Source organism: Vanessa cardui, chromosome 6, assembly GCF_905220365.1.
Source record: "Vanessa cardui chromosome 6, ilVanCard2.1, whole genome shotgun sequence".
NCBI classification, from domain to species: domain Eukaryota; kingdom Metazoa; phylum Arthropoda; class Insecta; order Lepidoptera; family Nymphalidae; genus Vanessa; species Vanessa cardui.
The window spans coordinates 1,728,478-1,738,389 of NC_061128.1; the positions used below are offsets into that span (position 1 = coordinate 1,728,478).

At 32.6% G+C, this 9,912-nt stretch overlaps 1 protein-coding gene across 2 annotated transcripts in view; it reads left to right on the plus strand.

Annotated features, from left to right (window-relative positions):
* The window catches only part of LOC124530415 (netrin receptor UNC5C-like), a 71,216-nt gene extending 61,926 nt beyond the window's left edge, over nucleotides 1-9,290 (plus strand). For both annotated transcript variants that reach the window (XM_047104581.1, XM_047104582.1), the window contains 5 exons: nucleotides 5,277-5,414; nucleotides 5,791-5,938; nucleotides 6,217-6,338; nucleotides 6,612-6,845; nucleotides 7,187-9,290. In XM_047104581.1, coding sequence (XP_046960537.1) covers nucleotides 5,277-5,414; nucleotides 5,791-5,938; nucleotides 6,217-6,338; nucleotides 6,612-6,845; nucleotides 7,187-8,358 — 1,814 coding nt within the window. In that variant the 3' untranslated portion in view covers nucleotides 8,359-9,290. The remainder of the gene's footprint in view (nucleotides 1-5,276; nucleotides 5,415-5,790; nucleotides 5,939-6,216; nucleotides 6,339-6,611; nucleotides 6,846-7,186) is intronic.
* The last annotated feature ends 622 nt before the right edge of the window (nucleotides 9,291-9,912 follow it).

The window sequence follows — 9,912 nt, forward strand, 5'->3', positions numbered from 1 at the left end:
AAAATAATTTACTGTAATTAAATAATTGATCGTTGATAATAAGATCTTTTAAGTCATAATAATTAACAGGTATAAAATTTCCATTTTAGAATAATATCTTCTACTGAGAAGTATCAAGACTCTTTATTAGAGTGTATTAATATATTTTTGTTTAATAATATTGCCTATAAAATAAAACTAAATTTATATAGCCAGCACAAAAATAAAGTTATAAAAAGTCCAAGCTTTATATTTCTGAATAAAATTTTATATACAACGTAAAAGTATCCAGGGCATTTTATTATAAATTCGAATACATTGCCCCAGGAAGGATATATTGACTTTGCGAAATCGGAAACTGCAAGTTAAACTTTACTTCTCGTGATCCATTATACTTATAAGAGCCTAAGATCATGAGAGATAGCAGAAGTGTTAAACAGACCAAGGTCTTAAGTCGAAGGATCATATGCTTATATTTATATTATACAAAATTTTCCTTGCTCTTTGACCAGTATTCCATAATTATTCTCACTCGTAAAACGACTCAAACGCCTTACTGTGAACACAATTTTGATACGTATATCTAAAAAGTTGTATAATTATTATAGTCGATATCGCATCAAATTTTTACATTCCACGCTCATGTTATGGATGAGTTTTGAGTTTCTTTGTTACAGAATACCTCTATAATTGATGCCTTATATTAGGCTTAATTTTTCGGTCATCACTTGGACATTTAAACTTAATTAAAAGTCATCACTCTTTTTCAACATGTGGAATACAAACGGACTGAAAATATAACATGTCAATCTATTTTATGGATGTATTGTACTGTACATATGTTAAATATATTCCTATCGCAATTAAAATATCTTTTCACACAACTATTAGTTACCTCATGGATATATTAAATATTCCATGTAACGGGTAATTTAAAAACTCCGACATATTATGTATTAAAGTTAGCAATATCTCGGTGCTTAGATGTAGGTCGAACGTGGCCTGGGTGACAATTGTTACTGTATCGAGTCTAGATTAAATGTAAGTGCCTAGACTTGTAGCATTAATAAATAACCTCTAGCTCCGTCCATTGCAGAGCTGATAGTAAATCTAATGTGATTTAAGATTTAACTAAAGTTTATCGAAATTAAACTAATGGTGTATGAATCATTCCCCGTAATGAGTCCCTTATTTGACTAATGATCGGTGTTATTTGAGTGCTTATACTAAATCTAAATATACTTTATTCAACTAGGCTTTTAAAAGGAAGGCAAATGTTAAATGACGATTCCAAAGGCATTTTGGAATCGTCATTTAACAAACTATATTGAATAAAAGTAACAACCTTGTTCGGAATCTAGATTAAAAATATTCATTATTTAATTATACAAAATCATTTTAGTAAAACACAATTATAAATATATGTAACATATCCTGACTGGAAGTCAGCAAGTATTAGCTTCACACTCTTGTCTTATATTGAATAATATTGTAAAGCTGTTGTTGAATTTAAGTTTTTAATTTGCATCAGAATAAATTTATTATAGTGATGCAAACTTAAATATTACGTTTAATGTAATCAATTATTGAATTTCGTGTAAGTAAACGTTGTGTTATTTAATTTTATTTATATTTGCCTCAATAGCAATTCAAAATGCTTTATGTAGCAACAAGGAAAAGCGTATGTGTATGAGATACCCAGCTTCTGGTTTGATAATTATTAAATTTAAATAATTATACACATAAAATCGAAAATACAAGTCAATTACTCCATTCCTAAAAATTTAACATTTCAAATCGTAATACAAAATATGCGTTCTGCATTTCTGGATATAATAAAAAAAGAGCTTTAACGTGAATTAAAAATGTTTTCGCCGCAAATAGCTTTTTTTTTATTTGTTTTACATTCATAAAACATGAACTCGTTTTTTGCTATTAATTCTCTGTACTATACCAATAACTACGTCAAAGGCGACATAACAACTTTTTGCGTTAATATTTATTTATATGAACAGAACGCGGTTGGTCATTTTTATAAAAACTCGAAATTATTTAAATAACTCGAATTACAAGTACCGCATACATTTTTATGAATATACCACCGATAAGTATAAATTTACTGCGATGTATCTTATAAGTAAATAAATATACTATTGCACTCATGACTTTACGCCATTTTAGGTGGTAACACCCACTCAATAATTAAACCACGGTCAAACATCTATACTTTGTAGATCTATGTTTCAGTGTGAAAGGTAAGTGAGTCAGTGTAATCAGGCCCAAGGGACATAACATCCTGCGTCTACTAGTTTAAATTTAAGCTACATCGCTTTTATCACAAGACGACTTGTGGTCGAGTGGTGTGTACACCGGTTTTCATGGATACGCCACTCCGAGGTCCCGGGTTCGATTCTCGGCCGAGTCGATTGTAGATTACCATAAGTTTTCTATGTTGTCTTGGATTTGGGTGTTTGTGGTACCTTCGTAACTCCCGATTTTCCATAACACTAATGCCTTACCTACTTACATTGGGATCAGAGTAATGTATGTGATGTTGTCTCATATTTATTATTATTATTTATCAACAAAAAATATTATATTATAGTTTTATTAAAAAACAATATTGACAATCTAAAAATATCGCCTAGCAGAAACATAATGAAGCCATCTATGCTAATATTATAAATGTGAAAGTAACTCTGTCTGTCTGTCGCTCCGAACCCGATGAAATTTGGAATGAAACAAATTTGAACTTCAAAGAAAGACACAGGCTACTTTTTTACCTAACACATGACAACCAATACCATAAAACACGAGCGAAGCCGCGTTCGATTACTAGTCTCTTATAAAACAATTTCAAAATCGTCTTTTTAATTATCCAACCATCGATTCTTGCGATCATTATCGGAATTGAATGCGACTGCCTCATCGTAACTCTTGATTAGTTGAGAAGATAATTTTGGAAAGAACTCTTTCAATCTATAAATTCTGTCGCTGTAATTGAACTTAATCGAATCGTATATTACGCCTCGGGTTATTTTAAAATGAGATTGTTAAAAATAAACGTTCCGATAAGTGTGTGTGTTGACTGTAAAAAATACTATCTCTTAACTGGTTTGAGATCGCATTAAAATACCTCCATTATTTAATTCTTTAAATTTATTTATAAATAAGCAATTAAATTGGTCAGCAAAATACAATAATTATATAAAAAATGCATTTGCGCAAATGCTTCTTGTATAGTGGGGAATGCCCGATACTAAACACCAATCGTGGCGCCAATTGATTATTTTCACACTTCCGTTCCAATATCTTATGGTATACCCTAATATTCACCCATACACACTGCCTTCTTAAAGTATCGTTAACAATCTATACTAATATTATAAAGAGGAAAACTTTGTTTGTTTGTTTGTAATAAATAGGCTTAAAAATACTGGACCGATTTAAAAATTCTTTTACCATTCGAAAGCTACATTATCCACGAGTAACATATTTATTACTAGAAGAGATAAGGAATCCTTACTAAAACTTAAGTAACGTAGCCCAAGGTTTAAAAAACCCGTGTGAAGCTGGGACGGGCTGCTAGTGCTATATAAGATAGTTACACAGTTTGTGTTTATACTGGCTCATTCAAAGTTGAAATCAGAGGCCTTCCAAAGAAAACTAAATGAATAAAGTAATAAATTAATCATGTCAAATTTTTATTTTATTGTGATATGTTTGACAATTTTATTGAATAAAGTTCTCTATGTATGTCTTTTCAATTATAATTTTATACGTTTGTCTGCAAATAATGACAAAATATTTTATCCACTCAACAGACCATCTCTCGGTCGAACATAAAAGAAAGTTTTTTGTTTGATAACTCGTCACAAACGCGTGAACAGAATACACTAGTATACATCTAAAAACGACAAACCCAAAAAGGACACGCGCGTCTTAAAAGCAATTCTCCAAGCAATAAAATGGTTAACTAAAAACGTCCCTTAATTCTAAGTCCTTTTCACGGCACCAAATTACACAAAAAATATGACTCGTTAAAATGCGCCGCGAGACCAATCGTAAACTCGGAGAAGCGATGACATAAATAATATTAAAGCCCATTGCCAGAAACTCGATGCCTATTCCATTCGAATGCTATAAAAATTCACTATAATATTTCGTTTTATAAATTTTAACCACAACGAAACTGCACCTTATGTTCTAACCGCAACGATTCCTTCCATTGAAACGAACACCACCGTTATTTTTGTCGACCGTTTCGTTTTATAGACGTACCGGTACGTTAGAAGCTCGTACAGGTGTATTTTCATTATGATCAAAATATCATTTTAATTTCTTGAAGGTGAAACAACTTTTCCACTGTTCAGAGTGACGCGGTAATATTTTGTCGTAATAAAAGTTTGCGACGTTCAAGACCAAGTTCGTAATTTATGCTGCATTCGTTCAGTTTTGAAAACATTTTGTGAGTGAAAATACCGCTACAAACTCAATCTTCTTAAAATAAATCCAAACATAAACGGATTAGAACAACGTGCTAGAAGATTTTGTCTTTCAAGATATTTTCTTTACTTAAACTATTTAACGGCTGGTTATGTTTTATACTATTTTTTGTTCGAAAGAGTTATTATTTATCAGGCATATTATATCATCGTAATACCCCACCGGATTAAGAGGAATTAATTTCCCTGAGTTACTTTAGCTGTTCGAGTATTATTAATTATTAAATTGATCTCGAACTAAATTCGAATTAAGATTAAATTTTAGTCGATAATTTAAAGGGTTGTTTTAAAAGGGGCGAAATATAAATTCGTCTAATGCTTACATTAAGCTGTATTTATATCATAGAACTATGAACTATTTAAAAATTAAAGTAATTTAATAATCTTTTATACAATACCAGCGTCCCGTCCCGGCTTCGCAAAGGCGGAAATAAGTTTTTTTTTTAAATATTTTTACCCTGTCTTTTCGCGATGTTTAACAATTGACGTTTTATAGCCACTTTTTTACACAAAAACTTAATAAATTAAATACTTAAACCTTGTTTATGAAATCCTCTGTCCATTATTGAAAACCGCATGATAATCCGTTTACTGGTTTTGTAGTTCAACGCGAACATACAGACAGACAGAAGCGGCTGGGGTTGTTATATAATGTTTAGTGAAGATACATTATAAGTAAAACATATAAAGAATTATCTACAGCCCAAAAATATGAACCGTGTATCTGTAACTTACTAGTATAATATTACAAAAGCAATTATAAGTTTATTAATCTAAAATTCGATTTGACAGTTGCGGCCCACAACGATATTCCGCTTTACATTGGAATAGCGGTCGCCGTGGTTGTATTCCTGGCTGGCGCAGCTGTGGTCTACAAATTATTGCAGAGGAAGACACGGGACCACTCGTTGTACACAATGACCAGGACTGGTAAGCTCGCAGTATAACTTTTGTGCCAAACTTTGTTCCGTCTTAAGTTTCTCTTGTGAAGCACGGTGTATAAGGAATTATCTCAGTGTAAATTAAATTTATTATAAACTCCTCTCGTTACTTTGTACTTCAGTATTACACTTAATATTTTAATAACTTTTAAGTATATGCAACAAAAGTTAACGCCATATATTCAACAATATTCAATTTATTTTATAAATTGAATATATTTAGACTTCTTTATTAAATTATATTTAAAGTTTTTGTAAGAAATTCAGTAATGAGATTTATCAATCGAGTCTAAAGTTGAACTTGTAATAAGTTTTTAAAGGAGTTTTATGACGTCATTAAAAAAAAATCTTATCTTGTCTACCAGATTTTCAACCAGAAATGTACCCAACTGTTGAGAAGCAATCGCTGTCACTGGCACCGGATCTGATGCAGCACCGTCCACCAAGATACGAACATCCGCAACCAGATCCGAGGACTGAGCATCATTATGATGTTCCACACTTAACTAATAGGTAACGCCTTAATGAGTATATCTAATCAAATATCTTTAATTTGTATTAATATTCTTTACATTTGTACCCATTTACTATGTCTTTAAAATCGATAGCATCTGTGAAATAACAACACTGAGAAAATAAGAATAATACAACAAACTAATAATAAAGTCATAAATAATTTAACGTATAACAGAACACCCTTCTATAATAAATTGTATTACTTTTAATTATAATACATTTAAAACCTAATGAAAAAGGAAGATTAAAAGCAATTTTTAATAATTTGTCTATAGTTATGCATCACCAGTAGACCATCAAACAACTCCATGTGCTTCAAGCAAGGGTCCGAGTGACGAATACGACAGCAAGCCGTATACAGAGTCAGAACATTCAGCCTCCAGTTGTTTTACAAGTTGTAAGTATTAATCAAACTCATTTGATAGGGATCTCAACTTCTTGCTCAAACCCAACTACATGGTGATTGATTAATTGACAATTAACATAACTCTAACATGATCTAAAATTATTCTATTTCGTAAATATCCCATTGAAGAGAACATTTTAGAATAAACATTAAAGTCCGTTAAAGGAAATAATAAATAACAAACTATGTAGTTGGAATACAATCAAAATAAACACAAATGAAATTCAACGACCAACAATTGGCTCATAATAGACCTTGTTCCAGCCGGTTCTATGTACGATGCAGCAAACGAATCGGTAACACTGCAACTAGCGGAACTCGTCTCGAACTCACCGATATCTCAATCACTATCGGTGTCGAGTTCTGGTGCAAGATTAGCACTACCAGCAGCTGGCGTTGCTTTGTCGATACCAGAAGGTGCATTCAATAGAGGACGCAGGGAGCAAATATATGTAGCTGTTGTCAAAGACGATAGATACAGATTGAAGCTAGGAAAAGGTTTGTAAAATGATTTTGCTTTCAACAATAATCAGATCAAAATTTATCTATCGATTTAATTCTTAATTATATTCCAAATACAAAATGCTGACTATATTTACGACAAGAGTTATTTCCTTATAATAACTACACGTTGTGTACTGTGAAGATTGCTTTTTGATAAGATCTCTTAATAAAAATAAACCTAGATTTAACTATAAAGAAGTCTAAACGATTGAGCGTTCTATGTAATTATAAAATGAAAACGAAACGCGTAATTTATGCAACGCAATATCAAGCGAGCCTCAGGCGACCTCGGTAACATCGTAGAACATTTTGTTAAAACAATTTTTTGCCCGCAGGTATCACGCAACTGAGCCCAGTAGTTAAATGCGGTCCGCCTCGTCTTCAGCTTAATAAGTCGGTTATCCTTCAAATTCCTCACTGTGCTAGCCTTAAACACGGCTTCTGGAATCTTGCCCTTTACGCTATAGACCACAATAACGCAAAGACAGACATCCAACCTCAATGGAAAAAAGTCGTAAGTCTCGGGCAGGAGACAATAAACACACCAGTTTTTACGCAACTCGACACTGACAAAATCTTCCTTGTTACGGACATGCTTTCTACATTTGTACTTGTCGGTGAAAGTTTCAACGGAAAAGCTGTTAAAACACTTCAATTAGCATTATACGCACCTGCGACATTAATTGACTCTTGTACTGAATATACTATACGATTGTATGTCTTCGAAGACACGCCATGTGCACCGTATTACTGTCAAGAGCAAGAAAAGAAATTAGGCGGAGTTCTACTTGAACGCACAAAAACACTATTGTTTCAAGATGGCGGATCAAATCTGTGTTTAAATTTAGAACACCTCAGTCCCGGGTGGAAGGCTAAACCTGGAATTGGTTATCAGGAAATTCCATTCAATCATGTCTGGGGCTCGAATTACAACGCTCTTCATTGTACTTTCAATCTTGAACGGACGTACGACTGTGACAATATTGATTTTAGCATCTCCGCCTGCCAGAGAACTAATCCATCATATAAGCAAACATTCCGAATATCAATAGACGATTTACGAAGCCGATCACCACGCGGTAGATCGCCACGTGAATCTCAACGGAGTTTCAATATAACAGAAAACCTCCTGGAATCCAGGATGTGTCGAAGCGAAGACGGTAGTGAGGGTAGTGCTAAAAGGAACGTGACTGTTAACGAAACTGGCATAAACGAATGTGCAGAGAGCCCATTTAAATTGAGCGTTCGAGTTAAGAGGCAACTATGCGCTATATTGGATCCACCGAACGCTCGCGGTAACGACTGGCGCGCGCTCGCATCGAGGTTGGGAGTGGATCGTTATACAACGTGGTTCGCCACAAAGAGCTCGCCCACTGAGGCTATCCTCGAGTTGTGGGAGTGCCGGGACCGCGGGCCCGGCGCCACCGCCTCGCTGGCTGCCGCACTACGTCAAATGGACAGGCACGATGCAGCCGATCTATTGCACGGAAGACCTTCTTGGTTATGAATCCCTAACTCCGCATATACGAGTGAATGTTAGGAAATGTGCATTTCTAACGTACGTTTGTTGGTAAATTTGTGTAGTTTAAATGTTATTTAGAGAAAGAGTTAGTTTCTTAGACCGCCGGTCTAAATTGTAAAATCGTGGTAGTTTATTTTGTATAGAGCTATCTATGCTGTAGATAAGCGGAAGAATAAATTATATTATAGTAGCAATAATAGTGCCTAATATCTTTTAAAGAATTTTCCAACGTTTTATGGTTGGTACGCGGTTGGTTATTTTGTTAATTTTTATAAGTGTTTGAGTGTTCATTATATCGAAAATATATCGCTTTGTAAACGTTTATTTCGCTTACGAATTAATTTTGTTTTTGGATGTATCGAGTTTTAATTGTTTAAGACTACGTGCCAAATGAACGATGTCACAGCATTAATTTTGGCAATAATAAAATTTATACGCACTATGCTGAGCTTGAACTATCGAAAAGTAGATTTTAGCGTTATCTTGTTAGACAAAATAATTTGTCCAATGCATTTATCTCACTTAAACGGTCACTGCCTCGTGCTCGAGCCAAAAATTTAGTCTCACATTCGTTCGTAACGATCAATCTTAAGAATTTCTCGCAAGGATATTAAATAACCTGAATGAATTCAACAATTATTTGGACATGTCTAAAGTAAGAAATGTTTATCTTTGTCGGAAAAGATTTTTGGCTTGAACGCTATTTTAATTACGACTCACAATTTTCTACTTACCGTATGTATATAAAGTAATAGATTGTAAATATTCTTAAAACATACATGTAGTGGTACAGAATCAATATAACAAAACATGATTTTGTATATGAAATCGTCACCACATTAGACTATAATTATATATTTTTGTTAACGTGATGACTATTAAAATAAATGGATCTGTGATAATTAAAATAATATGAAATAAATTATGTTTAACTGTGAACACTGTTTTTTAATTACGATGACACCATTCTCGTTCGTTCATTTTAAATTATTAATTAACATACTTATTTTAAACTATGACTCTGTTTGGTTCACGAAAATTTTTAACTAATATTTTATGTTTTATTGATGGATGTTTTTAACATAATTCTTTATTCATGGTCAAGTTATCTTTTTATTAAATATTATTAAATTCGGATAAACAGTCGTGAAAACTTTAAATTTAACTTTAGTCTCTTTAAAGTAAGTAAGCCTTATTAATTCATACTTCACATATAAAATACCAAATAGATGTATATAATAAATAAAAACATCTTGCCTTATTTACCCAAATCAAAGTTTGTTGAACTATACAAATATTAATAGGTGAGAAATTATTTCTTTACCTCGAACGAACACGAAATCCTAGTGCAAGTAAAATTTAAGTGATAGTTATTTTGTAATATAAGATTAATTAAATATTTTCATACATTTTCATAATTATCTTATTTCCAATATTTAATGTTTATGTTCAAACAATTAACAATTACTCAGTCTTTCTTTCAGACTTTCATGAAAATAAATGAGCCTAAACTATTCAGTAAACCGTCTTCTATTTATT